Below are 21,920 nucleotides of genomic sequence, written 5' to 3'. Positions count from 1 at the left end.
GAAGGTTGAAGAAGTCCCGCAGGAAGAACCTGGCCCAGTGGTTAGGGCACTAGACGTGCATCCTGGCAAGCCATGTGTCTTTGCTCTGCTGCTGGCCCCCTGTGTGCCACTTAACTTCTCTGTGCCTGAGTTCCCACTCTGTAAAAACTTCCCATAATTTCCTGCATGACCGGGGGATGGGAGGCTAAGAGTGTGAGGTGGCCAGATGTCGTGGTGATGGGAGCCACATCATTACTTAAGCTAGACCTGACCCCAGGAAAAGTTTATACCCAATCCCTCCATTAAGTGAGTCCTTAATGATGGTCCCCAGTTTTCACTGGCCATGGCTGGGAGGATTTGAATGGAGATGGTTGGGTTTTCATTGAGCCTAGATGAGTGCCTCTGAAAACCAGCCCTGCCTAGTGTTTATATGACAGAAGCAATTCCCCGGATTTGAGATATGATCCTTTCCCCCCAGCCGGATCTAATACTGTGAGTGAATTACACAATAAGTCCATCAGCAGGACATACAATGAGCTGAGCTACTGGATGGTCTTGCTGGATCCCACTTAGATGGGAGACTTATGAAGTAACATCCAAGGTGCTGCGAGTGATCCAGAAGGTGGCATACTCCTCCACTGAGTGAGCTCGGTGCTGTTGGAGGGAGAGTGACATCTTTATTCCTGGGGGAATTCTGCACCACTGCACATGTGCAGAATTAATGTCTCCTGCAGATTTATTATCTTCCCTGCAGAAAAATGACTTTCTGACAGGGAAGCAAAGGGAAGCTGCAAGAGCAGTCACGTAGCACTCTCTAGCTGCACAGGTACATCCTTTCAGGCACCTGGAGCAGCTGGTGGAGATGTAAATCACTGCTTGACTGGGGACACCCCCACCAGTGGCTCCTACCCTAAGCCAGGATCAGCTGCTAGTCCCAGCTGGACTGGAGACAGGAGAGGACGGGACTTTCTCTTCCACCGGCAAGGAGTGGCTGGGGCTGTGTCAGACCCACCCCTAGAAACCTCCCCCAGCTGCAGGAAGCTCAGCATCCTCCCCTGATTCCTGCCCCCATTGCTCCTCAGCTGCAGGGAGAGGGGTCACTGTATGGGGAGCTGCTCCCTCATCTGCCCACGCCCACGCATCCGGACCTCCGATACCCAGACACCCCTGCCAAGTCTAACCCCATACACCCAGAACCCCCCTAGCCCTCCAGACCCAAACCCCACCCCATTGACCCTCAACACCTGCATCTGGAACTCCCTGCACCCAGACCCCCTGCCTCTGGACCCCCACCCCTGCACTCAGACCACCCCCACTGAGCTTCCTGCACTCAAATCCCCACCCTGACAACCCCACTGCCTGCACCCCCCGAGCCCTCACATCCAGATCCCCATGCAACTGACCCCCAACTAGCTGCATGCAGACCCCAAGCCTACCAAGGCCCCCACCCCCAGCACCCAGGCCCCCCTGCTGAGCCCCCCACACTCAGACCCCTCCGCTGAGCCCCACCCACCTTCACCTGGAAGAGTTCCCTTCTCCCTACACCAGGAACCCCCACAACGAGCCTCTGTGGATCCAGATACCCCCACACCTAGACCCCCTACTGAGCTGCTTGCTCCCAGATTGTCCCACACAGAATCCTCTCACCCCAGACCTGGATCCCCCCACACTGAGCCACTCCACACTTGGATCCTGCCTGGTTGAGCCTGCCTGTCCCACACCTGGTGCTCCTGGCGCAGAGGGGCAGGTCCCCAGCCCTTATGCTGTGTCAGGGTCAGATACAGCCTCACCGCTGAGTCTGTGTCTCGGGGGTGTGGGGTGGGGAGGCTGCAGGGTGACCTCCCACCTTCGTGCAGGCTGTGGCCTGTGCTCCCCACTGCCATACTGGTGGGTCTGTATTTATTTATTGACAAATACAACTTACAGAGTTTTGCAGAATTTTAAGATATTGTGCGGAAAATTGTTAATTTTTTGGCGCAGAATGCACTCAGGTGTACATCTTTCAAAGGAAAAGCAGAGGTTCTGTTTCTGTGGGGGTTAAAAGTCCCAGGCCTTTTTTAGTGGGAGTGGTTTAGCCATTTAGCCCCGGTCTCCTTGGGGTAATTATATACTACCTGCCTACCTCTCCTTTCGGAGTGTCCTCCTTCACTTCCTGTCCTAAACTGCCAGGCAGTGTTGCTCTGGGCTGTATGAACAGCTGCTGCCTTCCACCCCAAAGGTGGTTGCATTACAGTGATGGGTGAGATGGTTTGTAAAGCACTTTGGGATGAAAGGCTCTACGAGCTTCACGTTCTTATCAGCAAAGAGGGTCATCTGGTCTCCCGTTCTGGACAGGGAGGGGCATGTCCACCCCCCTATGTGCCTGAGGACACAAAGTGCATCTCGGTGTTGATGTTGGCGTTGCCTGCATTGGTGCAGCCCACCCTTTGCTTGAAGATGAAGGGAAAGACCTTCTTGAAGGCTTTCCTGAAGTTGACACCCATGAAGGTGTAGATGATGGGGTTGATGGAGGAGTTGGTGTAGGACATGCAGTGGGCCCAGATCTTCACCTTGTAGATGTAGTAGTTGCGCTGGAAGCTGGGGCTGAAGGCCTGGACGAGGATGAGGAATTGCACAGGCCCCCAGCAGACAGTGAAGAGTACCACGATGATGGCCACCATACGGGAGATCTTGGCCCGCATCGCCTCGGAGCGCTCAGCCAGCTGCTGCACCTTGCAAGCCACAAAGACAGGATGTGTATGTTAACGTTCACAGCCAGGCAGCTCTGGTGGGAGTTGAGCCATCATGCCAGTGGGTGGACATGTGCAAAGAGGTAGACACACAAGTAGTTGCATGTGTGTGATACACCACACCTCTAGGAGATGGTTGGCAGTGGGGATTGAACCTGGGATGTCTGGATTGGCGCGCAGGAACCTCTGCTGCCTGAGCTAAAAGAACAGTCCAGTGGCAGGCTTATCAACCTCTAGTTACGGCCCAGCCACCACCAGGGGCAACCAAGCATCACATGGAGTGGGTCACACATGGAAGTAGTGGTGGGTGCCTCTGCATGCATTCATGTGCAAACCAAATGGAGGGTGCATGGGTGCAAAAGGCAGCAAGTGTTGTGCACAGACATGTGGACACAGGTGCATGAATCTGCAAGTATCTGCAGACACAGGCCATGCACCCAAGCATCATCGTGCATGCACCATTGGATACTGAGGCCAGGGATGAATCTGGCCCTGTGGCCAAGGAGTCCCGAGCACCATCAACTCCTGCTAGAGCCAGTGGGAGCCATGGGTGCTCAAAGCTCTGGAGATCAGGTCTCATGTAGATCTACGCATACACACACCCTTTACAGGCGTGTGCGGGGAGTGCAGGGGGGAGGGCCAGGTACCTGGTAGTTGTTATCAATGGGCTCCACGGTGGGATGTCCCATCTGGTAGAGCATAGCCATGTAGCAGACGCAGATGGTCAGTAGAGGCAGCAGGTAGACGGCCAGAAAGTTGTAAAGGATGAAGGCTTTCTCGTGGGAGAGAGAGGGGAAGGACTCACTGCAATAGGTCTGCGGCCCAAACCAGTAGCCCTCTGTCAACCTGTTGTACATCAGCACTGGGGCGGAGACGATAAAGGAACCTGCCGCGGGCAGCAAGGCCAGAGTCAGCGACCCAGTGGCAAGCTGGGTGCTTGCTTTAGTGGTCGGCAGGGGATGAAGGGACCAAACTGAACCAGAACCAGGATCCCAGCCAGCGAAGGTGCAAGATGGGGGTTCAGAGTCGAACCAGAACCAGGATCACAGCCAGTGGGGAAGCTGGACTGAGGGATAGACCTGACCCAGGGTCACAGCCAGCAGGAGAGCTGGTCAGAGGGACAGACTCAAACCAGAACCAGGTAGGATCATAAATCACAGGGGGAATGACTTGGAGGGACAAAGGGAAGGGGCAGCACCAGGACATAAGGATGATAGGTGCCAACGGCCCATTCCCCGAGAGTGGGGGGGACCCCACTTGATACAGCCAGCAGCTTCAGCTCATGCATGTGTTACAGGTGTCCCCTCCCTTCTTACATCCACCCAAATTCCTATTTCAGCCCCCATCCTTGAACCACCCCCACATCCTCCCCAGGTAGGGCTTGGCTTTGCAAAACATGCCTGGGGTGGTTCGGGTGCAGGTCCCATTTTATCTGAACCCTGACATGTATTGGGTCGGGGGTTGGGCCAGGGGGTTGCACAAATGGTTCTGGCTGGTTTCTTTAAAAAATAAAGGGGCCCTCACCCAGCAGGCTCTGTCCCTTCGTGCCCACATAAATCTCTCCATCCCCCTTCCTCCTCCGAGAGCGCCAGTGACAGCCCCAGCTACCCGGCACCACTTCAGGAGGGCCATGTTTCCCCAGTCCTCCCTACCCACGCCGGCTCTACTCACAGACCCAGATGCCCAGGCTGATGGCGACAGCGATGCGGAGGGTGCGCTGGCGCAGGGAGCGTAGCGGGAACACGGTCACGTACCAGCGGTCCACGCTCATGGCCGTCAGGGTGACGCAGGTGGCCTGCACGGAGACCTGCCAGGGGAGGTAGAAGTGGAGAGGGAGCCCATTGGGGGAAACACATCCATGCACCCACCCTGTGCACTGTCTGCGTCAGATCCCCAGCTGTAACAGAGATATAGCAATACCCAGCAGCTGAGTATCTGGCCCCTTGTGTCTGAGTATTCTACCCATGCATGGTGTGGTATGTTGGAAACGCAAGCTACCTCCACAAGAGCAGGGGGTTCCAGGTCTTGCTTGCAGGCTGTGTATGGACGTGTGCCATCTGGGACATTTCCAGTTAGTCTGGAAAACGTTGGCCTAAATCAAGGTGGGGTGATTTACATAAGAATGTCAGTGCTGCCATAGTGGGTCAGACCAATGATCCATCTTGCCCCATATCCTGTCTCCAACAGTGGCCAGATGCCTCAGGGAGAATGTACACAACAAGGCCATTTTGCAGCAATCCACCTTGTCTTCCACTCCTCCCAGAGAGAGGTTTAGGGTCACCCTGAGCACAGCATTGTGTCCCTGACCATGTTGGCATTGATGGACCTATCCTCCAGGAACTTATCTAGATCTTTTTTTGAGCTCATTTAAACTTTTATACTCACAACATAGAATATCAGGGTTAGAAGAGACCTCAGGAGGTATCTAGTCCAACCCCTCTGCTCAAAGCAGGACCAATCCCCAAATGGCCCCTTCAAGAATTGGGCTCACAACCCTGGGTTCAGTAGGCCAATGCTTAAACCACTGAGCTATCTCATAGCCATGAAGGCCCCACGTTGACTGTGTTGGGTGAAGAAGTACTCCCTTGTGTTTGTTTTAAACCTGCTGCCAATTCATTTCATCGGGTGACCCCTGATTTTTGTATTGTGTGAAAGGGTAAATAACACTTCTCTAGTCACTTTTGCCACCCCCTTCATAATTATAGAGACCTCTCTCCTATCCCTCCTTCGTTATCTCCTTTCTAAGCTGAACAGCCCTAATCTTTTTAGTCTTTCTTTGTATGGAAGCTGTTTCATACCCTGGGTTATCTTTGTTTCCGCTCCCTGAACCTTTTTCAATTCCACTTTCTCCTTTTTGAGATGGGGTGACCAGAACTGGACACAGTACAGAAGATGTGGGCATACCATGGATTTATGTGGTAGCATTATGATATTTTTATTTTATTTTCTATCCTTTTCCTAGTAGTTCCTACTATTCTGTTAGCCATTTGGACTGCTGCTGCACATTGAACTGAAATTTTCAGAGAACTATACACAATGACTACAATATCTGTGCCGCTCTGCCTTAGGGAGCAGCCTGCTTTGTCTCTCTCTGGTTTTGGTCACTGTGTGTTTATCATAAAGTCATCTTATGCTGCAACCTGCCAGCAAGAGTATGTTTTTTATCTAACATTTCTGTTTGTATAGCATGCACATAGGCCGTGTGTGTATATGGCTTGCACCTGTGCAAGGCATGGGTGTGTGCCTGTTGTGCAACTGCATGACAAATGTACTTCTGAGGTGCCTGCGTGCACAAAGAGGGAAAAGCTCACCCTGGTGCTGCCCCCACAGTCTCTCATTTGAAGACTAAACCCCCCAGTCACCCCACCTCTGCCCACAGTAGTGAGCGAAGCCCTAAGCTAAGGCCTCACCTGTTGGATGTAATTGACAAACTTGCACATGAACTCCCCGAAGATCCAGCCAGGAAGGGGATACAGCATGGCAGTGAACGGCACGCAGCACACCAGGAAGATGATATCAGTGGTGGCAAGGTTGGCTGTCAAAAGAAAGGCAGAGTCATGCTGTGATTAGGGCACAAGCTTGGACTTAGGAGGCCTAGGTTCAAATCCTGCCTCTGCCACAGGCTCCCTATGCCACCTTAAGCAAGTCACTTAGTAGCTCTGTGCCTCAGTTTCCCACCCATGTGATGGGGAGAACAGCCTCTTAGTGGTGTGGTGAGGCTAAATCCATTCAAGATGGTGGGATGCTTAGATACAGCAGTGATGGGGTTGTCTTGAAAGGCAAAAAAGCTGGAAGCTGCCTCAGTTCTTGTCACTCTCCGCCCCGCCAGCTGTTCTGGCAACAGGTCTGAAACAAAAACTTTGCTGCTGGAAAATGGACGTGTCCAGAACAACTGACCTTCTTTCTATTGATGCCACGGGCTTTGGTTTATTTCCCCTCTTCTTCACCTCAGGTAAAGGGCCAGTCTCCACTGCAGCCAATACTGTGGTTCCACCTGGAGCAGCACAGTCCGGGGCAGAGAACACCAGACTCGGCGCCTCTTCTCTTTCCACCCCTCTGTTAGTTGCTTTCCTGGCTGCACCCACAGATTCCTAGGGGCTGTGCCTCTGCGGACAGGAATTGCCACTGCTCCAGTGAAGTCAATGGAGCTGGGTCAATTTGCACCAGCCGAGGATCTGCAAGGGACCAGAGAACTTCACCTGCATCAAGCTTATAACCCCATCTTCCAGCTCCTGGGCCTGTGGGGTAAACCAGCTTCGATTCCCTCTCAGATTTCACTTCACTCTGTGAGCCAAATTCAAAGGACGTGTGAGGGGAGATTGGGGTGTCTAAGGGCCAGCGGGCTGTAAAAGAGAGGAAAGGTCTTCTTTATGCTGGCATGAATCTGGATTAACTCCATTGGCTTTAGGGGTGTTACGCCAGGTTTACACCAGTGCAAGAGAAGAATTAGGCCCTTAGGGAATCTACATACACGCTGAAGGGCTGGAAGAAGGCGTAAGTCACACCCCGTCTCAATAGCCTCTCAACTATCTCAGGCTTGCCCCTGTGATCAGACTCCAGTGTGGGGCGCTGGGGGTCTGGGGTTTGGAGCTGAGCCCCAGAGCCTTGACAGTGGCTAAGGAACAGTACTTGCTCTAGCAGAGTGGAAGTTTGAGCCTGGAGGATGCTGAGTGCTTCCTGGATGCTGCTTGGCTCCTTGCTGGATTGGGGCCATACGCAGAGCGCACTGAGAGTGAGATTTGCGCGGTGTGCAGAGGTGGGGTTTCTAGTAACGTCAGCATCAAGAGGCCACAAGGTCTAGTGGTTAGAGCATGGGGCTGGGAGCCAGGAACTCCCTAGATCTAATCTCAAGCTCTGGCACTTGGCTCACTGTGCAGTCATCAAACCCCTCTTATTTCATAGATTCATAGACTCTAGGACTGGAAGGGACCTCGAGAGGTCATCGAGTCCAGTCCCCTGCCCTCATGGCAGGACCAAATACTGTCTAGACCATCCCTGATAGACATTTATCTAACCTACTCTTAAATATCTCCAGAGATGGAGATTCCACAACCTCCCTAAGCAATTTATTCCAGTGTTTAATACCCTGACAGTTAGGAACTTTTTCCTAATGTCCAACCAAAATCTCCCTTGCTACAGTTTAAGCCCATTGCTTCTTGTTCTATCATTAGAGGCTAAGGTGAACAAGTTTTCTCCCTCCTCCTGATGCACTCTTTTAGATACCTGAAAACTGCTATCATGTCCCCTCTCAGTCTTCTCTTTTCCAAACTAAACAAACCCAGTTCTTTCAGCCTTCCTTCGTAGGTCATGTTCTCAAAACCTTTAATCATTCTTGTTGCTCTTCTCTGGACCCTCTCCAATTTCTCCACATCTTGTGCCTCAGTTTCCTCATCTGTAGAAAGGGGATCACATTTACCTCCCTCCTGGGGCTGGGAAGAGGAGGATCTAGCTCGTGTCTCTATTCATGTCTGTGCAGACCTTTGGAGATGCAGCGTGCTAACTACATCCTAGGTATCGCTGGAGTGAGCAGAGAAGGGTGCTGAAGGAGATACAGAATTTCAGCCTAGTAGCTATCCACTCCCTGGCTTTCCTTGTCAGTCCCTTCCCCAGCCAGGGAATATGTTTCCTTCTCTCTTGTTTCTCTGAAGGTTGTATTATCCTTTGGCGACCCCATCACTCCGTGCTATGTACCTCTGAGAGCTTAGTGCAGCTTCTTGGCTCTTGCCTCTAGCAATTTCATGGGTAAACTGCGGTGAATGAAAGAGGTTTGACACCTGGAAAATCCAAGAGAGAATAGCCTCGTAATACACAGTATATACTGTGAACACACTCAGTAGAATCCACTCACTCAGCCTCCTGATGGATGACATGTCTCTTTGATCCATGCCAGCAAAAGGGATTTGGCATCACAGTGACTCCAGACAACAGCACATGGGAGCCTAATGTGTTACATTGCACACAGACACAGCACCTTGCAGACCAAAGCCTTTCACCTGTGCAGCAGCTGCCCTCTGATATAGAGCATGGCAGCTTGACCAAAGACACTAGGGAAAACCCTCTCTACTCTTATGGACTCTGGAGTCTTTAATGTTCACAGAGAGCAGATAAGACATAGTTTTGTAAATTGCCTTCTCAGGGTTCAGGAATTATCAGATCAGAACAAGGGCCCATATCAGGTGGTTCCAGCTGCTTTCCAGGAAGATGCAAGAGAGCCCCCTAGGGATAACCTGTCTATGAGGGGTGTTTCTTCCTGACCCCTTGTCAGTTAGTGCTGGCTTGTGCCCTGCAGCATGAAGGTAGTATTCAATTTAGCCACCACAGTGAGGTGAAGGGCTGGGTTGACACAGCTAGGATTTGAACGTGCATTTCTGGGCAGCGTAGGGATTCCAAACCTGTTTCTTAGCCCTGGCTTCCACCTCAGTGCGATTAAATAGCTCGGCTTGATTACAAATACAAAGCTATTTATGGCAGTTTGCTGTGGATTGGTGTTTGCTGATGAAGCGTCCCACTCTTTTGGCCTTATTGCTGACTCCAGGGGACTTCCTGGACTGAGTATGATGGCAAAATGTGTCAGACCAAGAGTAACCATTTCACTGTGTGCTGACCTCATCGTGATTTCAGCCTGGTTTTGTGCATCAGGGCCCCTTGGCTCTGGAAAGAGGATGCCGCAAGCAGTCACTTTGGGGGCTACGTTCTACATCATGTGAAGGAGCAAGGGGGAATGGTCAATACTGATCTGTATAACCTTGGTCCTCAGCTGGGGTAAATAGGCATAGCACCATTGTTTTCAATGGGATTATGCTGATTTACACCAGGCACCAGCAATCACGATGGTGAATGTCAATATCCCCCAGGGCCAGGGTTTCCTCTGACTCAGTGAGATTCACTTTATTGGCTCATTTCAGGTTCAGCTAGGATGTCCTGGTCAACCTCTGTGCTCCTGGACTGCAGTAGGGTTCTGGTAAGCACCGATGGATTGACAGTGCTTCCATAAGAGATGTACGAGTTATGCGGGGCCGTCCTGAAGGTTTGCTTTGCCCAGACAGCACTGACCAGAGCTGCCTTAGTCAGGTGAAGACGTTCATGCAGTGTCAGACGGTTCAGTACAGCTGAGTGTCACTTGCTTCACCATCTTATCCCAGGTGCCTGTTCCTACTTGCACTGAAACGAATGGTGACATTTGTAAGGGCCTGACCCAGCCCTGCCTGGCACTTTGTCTGGTCATTGACCCCCCTAAAACAGTCCTGCTGATGTGAGTGGAACTCTGTGAGGTGGTGGCATCTTGCACCCACTTTGCACAGGTGTAAACAAGGACAGAAAGCACAGGGCAGCTGCGGATCAGGCCCCTCAATATTTTAGCTGAACAAAAAGTTCTCAGTAACCTGGGTTACTGCACAAAGAACAGGAAGTTCTCATAATGAGCCAGGAGATTCATTGTAAAAGCAGCTGAGGCGAGGATGGCAGGGGAGGGACTGGGATAGGCAGAGCTTAGACTCTAATTTTCTGTCACTGGGGATCACAAAAGGGTCAAAATCTCTCCAAAGAAACTAGATGCAAAGTGACAAATAACCAGCATGCGGCTACATGTTGTAACTGATGCCTGCGGCTAGAAGGAGCGGAGATTGCTAGGGTGAGGGGAGAGGTGAGACACCAGGGCAGAATGCCCGGGTCACAAGTCTGGATGCTATATTACTCAGATGGGCTATCAGTGATATGGATCTTCCCTAGGGCAGATTCCCAACCTCTAGGCAGCCTCCTTCTTACTGCTCCCACAGTACCCCAAAGGGCCGAGGGTGACCAGATGTCCCCATTTTATAGGGACAGTCCTGATATTTGGGACTTTATCTTATATAGGTGCCTATTACCCCACACACCCCAACCCAATTTTTCACACTTGCTGTCTGGTCACTCTAAACGGGCCTTTCACGGGCCTAGAAAGTGGCCTGTAATTTCCCCTGGCTGGGCAGAATTTTGTATTGTTACCAGTGGTTACTTCCAGGTACTGGGCATAGGAAAACCCCAATGTGGTGACACTAGGCAGCGCAGCTGAAAAGCCAGAGAGAACCACAGGGTCTGTCTGTCCTGAGCAGCTTCAGTGAGGAAGCCCCGTTACCTCCATTACAACTGATTCCTGCTCTTCTGCGTCATCCGAGATATCATGACACCTGTGTCCAAGAGTCTACGACAGTGATAGTAACAGTTAGCATGTGAGGGCCCAGTGCAGCTGGCCAAAACCCTATGGATGCATCTCCCAAGTACGACTAGCAGGATTAAGTCCAATGTCTTCAAAGCACCATGGAAAGAAGGAATTAATATCCCTCTGTATTGGGGATGTTCGGTTTGGTTTGGTTTTTAACAACTAGCCATCACAACGTACAATATCTTCAAGCACAAAAAGGGGAAAGCTCTTGTCTAAAATGTCTCCCCCGGAGTCACCAATAAATCTTCACCACACGCGGACTCGGAAGATTTGAGTCGTCAGGAGTTTTGTTAAACCCTCTGCAGAATCTCTGTGCTGGAGGGGCTCAAAGGCCCTTGTTCTCCTTTGACTTTTCTTCACATTTTCGCAGTGCCTCCGTCGTCTTGAGGACACTGATCATGACAGCTCTCACTCCGTGCTTAATTTGCGATGAAAGAGGCACCGGGCTGGGACAGCGGGGCTCAAGCAAGTAGGAGCCAGGGCTCAAGCAAGTTTTTTACTTTCATAACTGATGCAGCCAGGCCCAGAGGTGCCGGGGCTCTGAACGGCCGGGCCCAGAGGCGCCGGGGCTCTGAACTGCCGGGCCCAGAGGCGCCGGGGCTCTGAACTGCTGGGCCCAGAGGTGCCGGGGCTCTGAACGGCTGGGCCCAGAGGCGCCGGGGCTCTGAACTGCCGGGCCCAGAGGCATCGGGGCTACGAACCACAAGGCCCAGAGGTGCCGGGGCTCTGAACGGCTGGGCCCAGAGGCGCCGGGGCTCTGAACTGCCGGGCCCAGAGGCATCGGGGCTACGAACCGCAAGGCCCAGAGGCGCCGGGGCTCTGAACTGCCGGGCCCAGAGGCATTGGGGCTATGAACCGCAAGGCCCAGAGGCGCCAGGGCTCTGAACTGCCAGGCCCAGAGGCGCCGGGGCTCTGAACTGCCAGGCTTAGATGTGCCAGGCTACGAACGGCCAGGCCCAGAGGCGCTGGGGCTATGACCTGCCAAGTCTGGAGGTGCTGAGGTTCAGCCCTGGCAAGCCCTGGCACAAATTAAGTCCCGCTCTCACTTCTACCTGTGCTTGAGCAGCTCACTCATAACTAGGGATCGCTCCAAGCGCTCCAGTAACGATCTTGGTTCTAGTTCTTCATGCTTCACTCTCTTTGGTTTCTTTTTAAAGTCCCTGTTTGCCAGGATGGCGATACCCATCACTCAACCGCTATGTCTATGTTTTGTCTGATCTGTTTACCTGCACTGTTCAGTCTGTGACAACTGCCAGATCCCGTGAAATCTTCACTCTCTAGTGTGCTTTCAATTCGGTGATCATAATACAGCCTGGTGCATTTAAATCTCACTTGTCACAGAGGGTGCGAAGCAGGCACTTGACAGCCTCATCGTGTCTGTTCGTATATTCCCTCCCAGCTAGGCTCCTGCAGGCACTCAGTACATGCTCTGCCCTCATCTCCTTTTCAGAACATACTCCGCAGTTTGGGGAGCAGTTTGTAGATTCACAGATCCTAAGGCCAGAAAGGACCATTGTAATCATCCAGGCCAGTGGCTCTCAACCTTTCCAGGCTACTGTCCCCCTTTCAGGAGTCTGATTTGTCTTGCGTACCCCAAATTTCACCTCACTTGAAAGCCATTTGCTGACAAAATGAGACAAAGAAATACAGAAGTGTCCCACGGCGCTACTACTGAACAATGGCTGACTTTCTCACTTCTACCATACAATTATGAAATAAATTAATTGGAATATAAATTAGGGCTGTCGATTAGTCGCAGTTAACTCACGCCATTAACTCAAAAAAATGAATCGCGATTAATCGCACTGTTAAACAATCGAATACTAATTGAAATGTATTAAATATTTTTGGATGTTTCTCTACATTTTCAGATATATTGGTTTCTATTACAACAGAGAATACAAGGTGCACACTGCTCACTTTTTATTATTTTTTATTACAAATATTTGCACTGTAAAAATTGTAAACAAAAGAAACCGTATTTTTCAATTCACCTCATATGAGAACTGTAGTGCAGTGCAATCTCTTCATCCTGAAAGTGTAACTTACAAATGTACATTTTTTTGTTACATAACTACACTCAAAAACAAAACAATGTAAAACTTTAAAGCCTACAAGATCACTCAGTCCTACTTCTTGTTCAGCCAATCGCTAAGACAAATAAGTTTGTTTACATTTACGGGAGATAATGCTGCTGGCTTCTTATTTACTTCACCTGAAAGTGAGAATAGGCATTCGCACGGCACTTTTGTAGTCGGTGTTATAAGGTATTTACGTGCCAGATATGCTAAACATTCGTATGCCCCTTCATGCTTCAGCCACCATTCCAGAGGACATGTTTCCATGCTGATGATGCGCGTTAAAAAAATAGTGTGATAATTAAATTTGTGACTGAACTCCTTGGGGGAGAATTGTACGCCCCCTGCTCTTTTTTACCTGCATTCTGCCATATGTTTGATGTTATAGCAGTCTCGGATGATGACCCAGCACATTTGTTTTAAGAACACTTCCACTGCCGATTTGACACAATGCAAAGAAGGTACCAATGTGAGATTTCTAAAGATAGCTCCAGCACTTGACCCAAGGTTTAAGAATCTGAAGTGCCGTCCAAAATCTGATGAAGGGACATATGAATCTTTAGTGCATCTGGCACATAAATATGTTGTGATGCCAGCTACAACAGTGCTATGTGAACGCCTGTTCTCACTTTCAGGTGACATTGTAAACAAGAAGCCAGCAGCATTATCTCCTGCAAATTGTAACCAAACTTGTTTGAGCGATTGGCTGAAGTAGGGACTGAGTGGACTTGAGGGCGCTAAAGCTTTACATAGTTTTATTTTCGAATGCAGGGTTTTTTTGTACATAATTCTACATTTGAAAGTTCAACTTTCATTATAAGGCGATTGCACTACAGTACTTGTATTAGATGAATTGAAAAATGCTATTTCTTTTGGTTTTTAGGGTGCAAATATTTGTAATCTAAAATAAATATCAAGTGAGTACTGCACATTTTGTATTCTGTGTTGTAACTGAAACGTGAAAATGTAGAAAACACCAAAAATATTTAAATAAACAGTATTCTATTATTAAGAGCGCAATTAACCACACCATTAATTGTTTTAATCTCTTGACAGCCCTAATATAAATATTGTGCTTACATTTCAGTGTGGTACTTGAGCCTGTTTTTCACTTGTGAGCCTTGTTTGAAGCCCGAGCCCCAGCTTGTAACTTAGCTTTGTGGGGTCCCTTGTGGTGTGGGGACTGAGGCAGTTGCCCTGCTTGCCACACCCTAATGCCGGCCATGCACTTGCAACCCCCCTAAACCCATCCCGCCACCCCCTGATCTAGATGAGTTGAGTATCCCCTGCAAGACCTCGGCGTTGAGAACCACTGAGGTAGGCTGACCTCCTGAATAGCCCGGGGCCTGAGAACTGCCCCAGAATAAATCCTGGATCAGATCTTTTAGGAAAACATTAAAAATTGTCAGTGGAGAATCCACCATGACCCTTGGGAAATTCTTCCACTGGTTAATTACTCTCATCCTTAAAATTTTATGCTTTATTTCCAGTTGAAATTTGTCCAGCTTCAGCTCCCAGCCACTGGATCGTCTTTGACCTGTCAGGGCTAGTTTGAAGAGCCCATTATTAAATATTTGTTCCCCATGTAAGTACTTATAGTATGTGATCAAGTCACCCCTTAACCTTCTCTTTGTTAAACTTAATAAACTGAGCTCCTGGAGTGTATGACTAAAAGGCAGGTTTTCTAATCTTTTAATCATTCTTGAGGTTTTTCTCTGAAGCCCCCTCTAATTTATCACCTGCCTTCTTGAATTGTGGTAACCAGAACTGGACATATATTCTTCATTGTCCATTGCTTCCTCCACGGATAGCAGACCTGCTCCATCACATCGGGAGATGTACATCCTGAATCACCAGGAGATTTCTTGTTTGGATGTTAATTTTTTTCTTCTTCTCTTGATTCTTACTTGATCACTCTGGCAGTGAACTATTCTACTAACATCAGGGATCAAATTTTTCTAGCTGAGTTTTATCCTCAGAGCAGTTCTTATTTGTCTTCAGCACTCTTTGCTCACTTTTTCTTTGACTTTCTCATGTTGGAGTTCTGACAGTTTGCTGGGGCCCTGCTGCAAGGTATCTCAGATAGTATATTTGGTAACTTGCATGCCAGTTTGATGGTCCATTTCCCCCCATCTCTTTACAGATGTTGAGACACATTTAGCCAAGCCAACCTGTAGCTTCTTATCTTCACCAAACTTTTCTCCAGGAAGTCTGTCAAGCAGTCAGTGCCACTGAGTGCCCAGTTGCCTAGTTCAGCCCTGACTGCCCAATTCTACAGCCACAGGGTGCCAGTGTCCAGCCCCAGGTGCCCCATGCCCAACCCCAGCATGGCCCATACCCAGCTCCAGGTGCCCTGTGCCCAGCTCCAGGGTGCCCAGCCCCAGAGTGCCCCTTGCACAACCCCGGGGTGCCCAGCCGCAGGTGCCCCATGCCCGACTCACCGATGTAGAAGTTGGTGACCGTCCTCATCTGCTTGTGCTTGGTGATCACGTAGATAACCAGGGAATTGCCCGCCAGCCCCACCACCATCAGCAGGGCGAAGAAGAGGGGCACCAGCCAGGCGTCCACCAGGCGCGGGGGGCTCCGCGGCTCCGAGCTGTTGGCGCACAGCAGCCCCCCGGGGCAGGACGAGCGGTTCGGGGGCAGCAGCGAGGCGTTGAGCGGGGAGCTGGGGGATGCTCCCCGCATGGTCCCCGGGGCGCGGAGCGCAGGGCCCCTGCCTTTCCCTGGGGCGGGAGGGGTCCGCTCCCTAGCAGGACTCCTGAGTTCACCCCTTAGGCCTGGCCCCCAAGGGACCTGGGGGAAGGCTCCGCGCTCACTCCCGGGGACAGGCTCTGCCCCTCTCCGGCCCCAGGGGTGGAGTCCTCCCAGCGCGGGGCTCCCGAGCCCGGCGAGCTCCCTTCTCGAGGGGCGGACCGGCTCTAAGTATCCCAGGAAGTTTGGGGCCAGCTGGGGGTGGGGGGTGTTAGCGCCTGAGCTAATCTGCAGGCTGCTCCTCCGTCCGGCGCCGGGAACCCAGGAGTCCGAGCGCTGCTCTTGGAGGGATCGACCCCAAAGGCAGGTTCAACGGGATGCCGAGTCCCCTCTGCTCCGCCTCGCTCCGAATCCGCTCTGGTTTCCCGCTCGCCCTCCTCTTGTAGTGGAGACGCGAGAAGCCCCTCCTGGCCGGCGCCTCTGGGGAACAGCGCGGGCGCAGGGAGACGGGCAGGGGCGAGGCAATGGGGAAAGTCCCACCCAGTGGGGCGCTGCCCCAGGTCCAGGAGCTGTTCTCTTTGCTGGGGGCGGGGGAAAGATGCCCCCCACTCCTTTAAAGAAAGAAACAGCAGCTGGGAACAAATCAAGTGTGGTTTTTAATGCAGAGTCAGAGGGAAAGAGAGAGAGGGGTGAGGAGCAGGCAGGACTTCTGGGGTCTTTCCCTACCGACTCTTTCCACCACCTGGGCACAGCCCTCAGCTTTGCTGCGCCTTGGTCCGCCAAGAATAAATGAGGGGAGAATAAGATTTACTGGCCCTACGAGAGTGGGGAGAACAGTCATGAATCAGGAGCTTTACAATGAAAGGCGCTGGGGAAATGTGAGGTGGTGTGGACTGGTTAGGTTCTCTCAGCTCAGGGCATCTCTTGGGGAAACATCTTATTACCAACCCCGTGTATCTTTTGGATAAAGAGAAGATCTAGCCACGCTTCTCCTGCTACCGTAGGATGAGAACCTCACAACACCACGTAGGTTAGGCGGTGCTGTGATCCCCACTGCACAGGTGAGAAACTGAGGCCCAGAGAGACTCAGGCCAGGTCTAGGTCGACCTAGCTAAGTGAAGCATCTCCACTACAGACCTTACAATGGCCCAGCTCTTCCTTTCCCCAGAAGAGCCCTCAGAGGAAGGTGTCCCCTAAGGAATGCATCTAATGGCATGATACTGCACATATGAACCCAGATATGGATCAGTTTATACCCTGAAACACGAGGATTGAGATTCCAGGCCATTTTCATCCTACCTAGTGTAAACACAGTTGTTGGTCTCATCCACATAGATAGCAGATCCTTTTTTATTACTGTTGCCTCAGAAATGTCATGTGGCAGGTAGTTCCAAAGGTTAATTATATCTTGCATTAAAAAAAAAGAATATTTCAGCTTGTGGGATCCAGGAGTGGCTGCCAACCTGCTAGCACTTTAAAAGCAAGCTAGTTGGGCAGTAATCATCATGGTTGAAGTGGGAAATGATTCTTGTCATGTAGCAGGGAGATCTAAGAGCTAGCTGTATGTAGCATTAAAAAATAAAACAATTGCATCTTGCAGGACCCTGGAGCAGCTGTCAGTCCGCTATTGCTAGCTGGTTGGCTGGTGATTTCAGAATGGCCAAATTAGCACAGGTGATGGGGGAAATGAAACTTTGCACAGAAGCTGATGCAGTGTCAGAAAGCCAGCATCAAACTCATTCACTATCCAGTGGGAGATGAGCCCCCACGACTGGTCTGGAGCCATCTCAAGGCGTCTGTTGTCAGATTCAGAACAGCACTCGACTTAGGCCATGTCTACATTTACACAGCTGTACCGACAAAAAGTTTTACCGACCTACGTGCTGGTGTAGATGTGGCCTTAGGTGATTTTAGTGCTGCGGATGAAGCCGTTCAGACACAGACGCAGACGCTATGGACATAGACAGCACCTGCCTAGCACTGTTGAAACCTGGCGCTGGCAGGGTTAGGAGAGAACGTGGGAGGTGGGATGGGGGAAGGGAGGCAAAGCAGCAGAACAGCAGGGAATTAAGGTGAGAAAGGAGCCTTGTGTGCGCTGAATATGAAGGGCAGAGGTGGTAAAAGGTCTATCCCAGAAAGCACTCAGGCCCTATTCTCAAAGGGATTTCAGCACCTAACTCCCATGGACTTCAAGACGATGGAAACCCTCTTCTCTTTCACCTGTGCACATCAGCTGGAACTGGGCAGCGAACAGGACTGTTTCTATGCACCCAGGGCCTGGTACAGGAGGATTCTGGGCACCCACTGAACAACATTGCCCATTCGGTGCCGGGGTGATAACCACCTCTGCATGGTTTTTGCACTTGCTCAAAATTCGACTCGCCTAAGAGTGAGAGGGGCATGGCTGCAGCACATACAGCCGCTGCTTGAGCTGTCAGGAGGGCTCTGAAGCAGGGATTGAAGCGGGAGTCGTGTTTTTGTGCAGGGTGTCCCTGCTTCAGCGCTGGCCTGTAAGACCTTGGCACAGCCGTGACTTTAGCCTTTGAGCCTGTAGGGGACACAGCATCTCATTGCCTTGCAGGTGGGCATTGGGGTTTCTCACCCCCAGGGGCGGCTCAAGGCACCAGCACGCCAAGCGTGTGCCTGGGGCAGCAAGCCATGGGGGTGCTCTGCTGGTTGCCATGATGGCAGCAGGCAGGTTGCCTTCAGTGGCATGCCTGCGGAGTGTCTGCTGGTCCCGCGGCTTTGGCAGACCTCCCGCAGGTGTGCCGACAAATCCGCAGGACCGGGGACCTCCCACAGGCAAGCTGCGAAAGGCAGCCTGCCTGCCGTGCTTGGGGCGGCAAAATACCTAGAGCCGTCCCTGCTCACCTCTACCCCTGGTCTCACTGGAACAGGCTCCTCTTGAAGCCAGATAGACACGTGTGTTTGCCTGAGGTCTGCTAATGTCACCATGTGGCACAGTCCCCTCTCCCATCTCCAAATTGTCATCTGGTGTCTCTGCGGCACCAGGCGACCTGACTGATTCTGTCCTCTCACCTCAGAGCAGTTGTAATCGTGTGGTACTCAGACTCCCGGGTCACTCTTTTGCCACTCATTCAGTCTTCTCCTTCTCTTCCTTCTCCTTCTGCACCTTCTCCGTCCCCATCTCCTCCTCCTCCTTCTGCTCTTCCCTCTTCTTCTAATTTCCCAGCCTCACACAGGGCCCTGAGGATAGAATTGTTCTGCAGCCAGGATTTTACAAATATTGCCAGGGTTACAGAGAAAAATAGGCACCAAATTGCTTCTGGATTGAGACAGCTCCGTGCATCTCTGCAAGCATGATTCTAAAGGCCCAGAGAACTCACTGATTCCCACACTGGCCCAGGCCCAGATTGTCTCCCACTGCCAAGCTTGACACAGCTCAAAAAGTGGGGAGAATCAGGGATTTGGTTACAGCTATCTGATTCTGAGGCCCAGTCTCCAATTGCCTCAGTTTGAGTTAGAGCAGCCTAGGGGCTGCTCTGACTTATGCCACCAGTGGATGGTCCCCAGGGATACATCTACACCGCAATAAAAGCCCCGCAGCAGCTGACTCAGTCTCACAGGACTCATGTTGTGAGGCTAAAACTTGCAGTGTAGATGTTTGGGCCCAGGATCTGAGACCTCATAAGAGGGGGAGGGTCTCAGACCCCGGGCCTGAACATCTACATTATAATTTTGAGCTCTGCAGCCTAAGCACCGTGAGCCTCAGTCAGTTGACCCAGGCTCTGAGACTCAGTGCCGTGGGTTTTTTATTGCAGAGGAGACGGACTCTAAGGGTCCATATATCGGCTGAGGACCGGCATGGCAAAGTGGAATGCTCCACCTGGTGGCACCTCCTCATTCCCCTGGAGAGATAGCTGATGCAGGAGTTGGCACCGATGTCTGTGTACCAGCTGAGAGCTTGGAGAGAACGTCTCAGCTAGCCAGAGGTATCACAATCTGGCTCCTTTTACAGCACCTGAAGACCACTCGCTATCCTGGTCTGCCCGAGCCCCGTGTCTGAGTCTTGCAGGCACAGGTAACACAAAAGGACCCCCATGTGCACCTAGTGCAGGGGTGGGCAAACTTTTTGGCCTGAGGGCCACATCTGGGTGAGGAAATTGCATGCAGGGCCATGAATGTAGGGCTGGGGCAGGGGGTTGGGGTGCGGGAGGGGGAGAGGAGTGTGGGAGGGGCTCAGGGCAGGGAATTTGGGGCTCAAGGCAGGGGGTTGGGGTGCAGGAGGGGGTGTGGAGTGCGGGAGGGGGCTCTGGGCAGGGGATTGGGTTGTAGGGGGGTGCAGGGTGCAAGAGGGGGCTCAGGGCAGGAGGTCGGGGTGCAGAGTGCAGGAGGGGTTTGGCCTGGCACCGCTTACCTTGAGCAGCTCCAGGGTGGCAGCAGCGTGAAGCAGGGCTAAGGCAGGCTCGCTGCCTGCCTTGGCCCTATGCTTCTCCTGGAAGCAGCCAGCACTACGTCCCTGCAGCCTCTGGAGGAAAGAGGGACAGAGGGGCTCTGTGCGCTGCCCTTACCTGCAGGTACCTCCCCTGAAGCTCCCATTGGCCGGATCCAAAGTCCTGATGGGCCAGATCTGGCCCGCGGGCCATAGTTTGCTCACCCCGACCTAACTTCATTAACATCGTCACCTCTGGTGATTGTTGCACAGAGGAGCTGGCATTTCCGCTCTCCTATGTCGGCTCACTGTGCATAGGAGAGCACACTCTGTGCCCTCAGTTTTCGTTGGGTAGTCAATTGCTCCCTGCCTTAATAGTCCCTTGCAAACATTAGCAAGGCCGCTCTTGAAAGATCTGATGTCTTGACGTCCCATATCAGCAGGACATATATTTCTGAAGAGGTGCTCAGTGGCTCTTGAGTGCCTAGACACATTAAAATAATTACATTCCTAATGTTTGCTGATGGAATAATTAGAGCTCCTTATGTTCTAAAAGTACGTCAGCTCCATTAAAGACTACATATTAATTAAGAAGAAAGAAGAGGGAAGCAGATGGAGGGGGTGACAACCCAGAAACTAATGGGAGGATCAGGCCCTTGAAGGGTCATTACATTGGTTACACAAAGGTTTAATTAGCACTGCATCCCAATATCTGCTCTTTGGCACTGACAGTGCCACCTGAATGAGGCAACATGGCTTTAAACCTATGCCATGCCAGGGTTCTTTAAACCCAGCTAAAGGCCTCTCTGCCCCTTGCTGCGGTGATAATGACTTTCCGAAGAGTTGGTTGGTTTTTCTGCTGCCCGGGGACTCACTGAGGAAAGGAAGAGAGAGGAATGAAATGCTGACTAGGGCCCTCGCCAGCCTTCCTCTGCGTGGGCGATGGACAGAGCGCACAGCACAGACTGGCTGGCATTCTTCACAATGGTATGGGCTGCAGCCAGTCCCCCGTCTGGAGTGCAGCTGCATCTGTGGAGTAGCAATCACCCGAAGCATCTCCAGTGGCAGAACTGGGAACCAAACATGGGTTCAAGTCTCTCCGTGGCATGTATCATAGTTAGCAACACCCCCTCAGTCAACCGTCCATCCCGGGAAGGAGTTGGCGTTTTTCCTTTCTGCTTGCATTGGTTCACTCTGTGTATTGCAGAGCACTGCAATGATGTGTAGCATCATTCCCCACTGCAGAGTGGTCAGCTTCAGGAAACAGAAGGCTGCCCCAGAAGGGTAGTCCAGAGGTTAGGACATTGGTGTGGTGATCAGAGGAGCCTGGCGCTATTCCTAGCTCTGACTTGCTGTGGGCAACTCCCTTCCAATCTGTGGACCTCTGTTTCCTCATCTATAGGATACAAACAATGCTATTTTTGTTTAAAAAAAAATAATCTACCAATGAAAGGTGTTTGGTGGGTCTGATTTTCACTATTGAAGTCAATGGAGTTTTGCCATTGACTTCCCAAGGTGCAGGACTGGCCTCATAGGCATAAATATTATTTTGCATATAAGTTGCTGGGTTTGGAGGGAGACAGAAATCTGGACAGGGGACACTGGGAGATTTTGGCACCCAGAAAATCATGAGAGGCCCTTTGGTTCTGGGGAGATGCGCGGACCAGTTGGATGTTCCTGCTAAAATGATTAGGAGAGAAATAATGAACAGTGTTTATTTTTAAAACACCATTAAGTTTCAGAGTCAACAGGGCTAACATTCATAGCGCTATGAATGGAGCAGTTCACATCTCTCACAGCTATTGTTCCAAGCTGCCTGCTCACTCAACACGACAACCCTGCATTTG

At 51.4% G+C, this 21,920-nt stretch overlaps 1 protein-coding gene across 1 annotated transcript; it reads right to left on the bottom strand.

The window, feature by feature from the left end:
* Nucleotides 1-1,539: 1,539 nt before the first annotated feature.
* KISS1R (KISS1 receptor) lies at nucleotides 1,540-15,973 on the bottom strand. The gene is made up of 5 exons (XM_032785655.2): nucleotides 15,428-15,973; nucleotides 6,119-6,243; nucleotides 4,380-4,515; nucleotides 3,356-3,594; nucleotides 1,540-2,690 (listed from the first exon to the last, which is right to left on the bottom strand). Exons 1-5 carry the CDS (start codon nucleotides 15,672-15,674, stop codon nucleotides 2,334-2,336), a joined length of 1,104 nt encoding a protein of 367 aa, XP_032641546.1. The 5' UTR covers nucleotides 15,675-15,973; the 3' UTR covers nucleotides 1,540-2,333.
* Nucleotides 15,974-21,920: the final 5,947 nt, after the last annotated feature.

The sequence above is a fragment of the Chelonoidis abingdonii genome, chromosome 11, assembly GCF_003597395.2.
Source record: "Chelonoidis abingdonii isolate Lonesome George chromosome 11, CheloAbing_2.0, whole genome shotgun sequence".
In the NCBI taxonomy this organism is placed as follows: Eukaryota; Metazoa; Chordata; order Testudines; family Testudinidae; genus Chelonoidis; species Chelonoidis abingdonii.
Note: the sequence above shows the minus strand (reverse complement) of the source record. Positions and strands in the feature narration are given on the sequence as shown.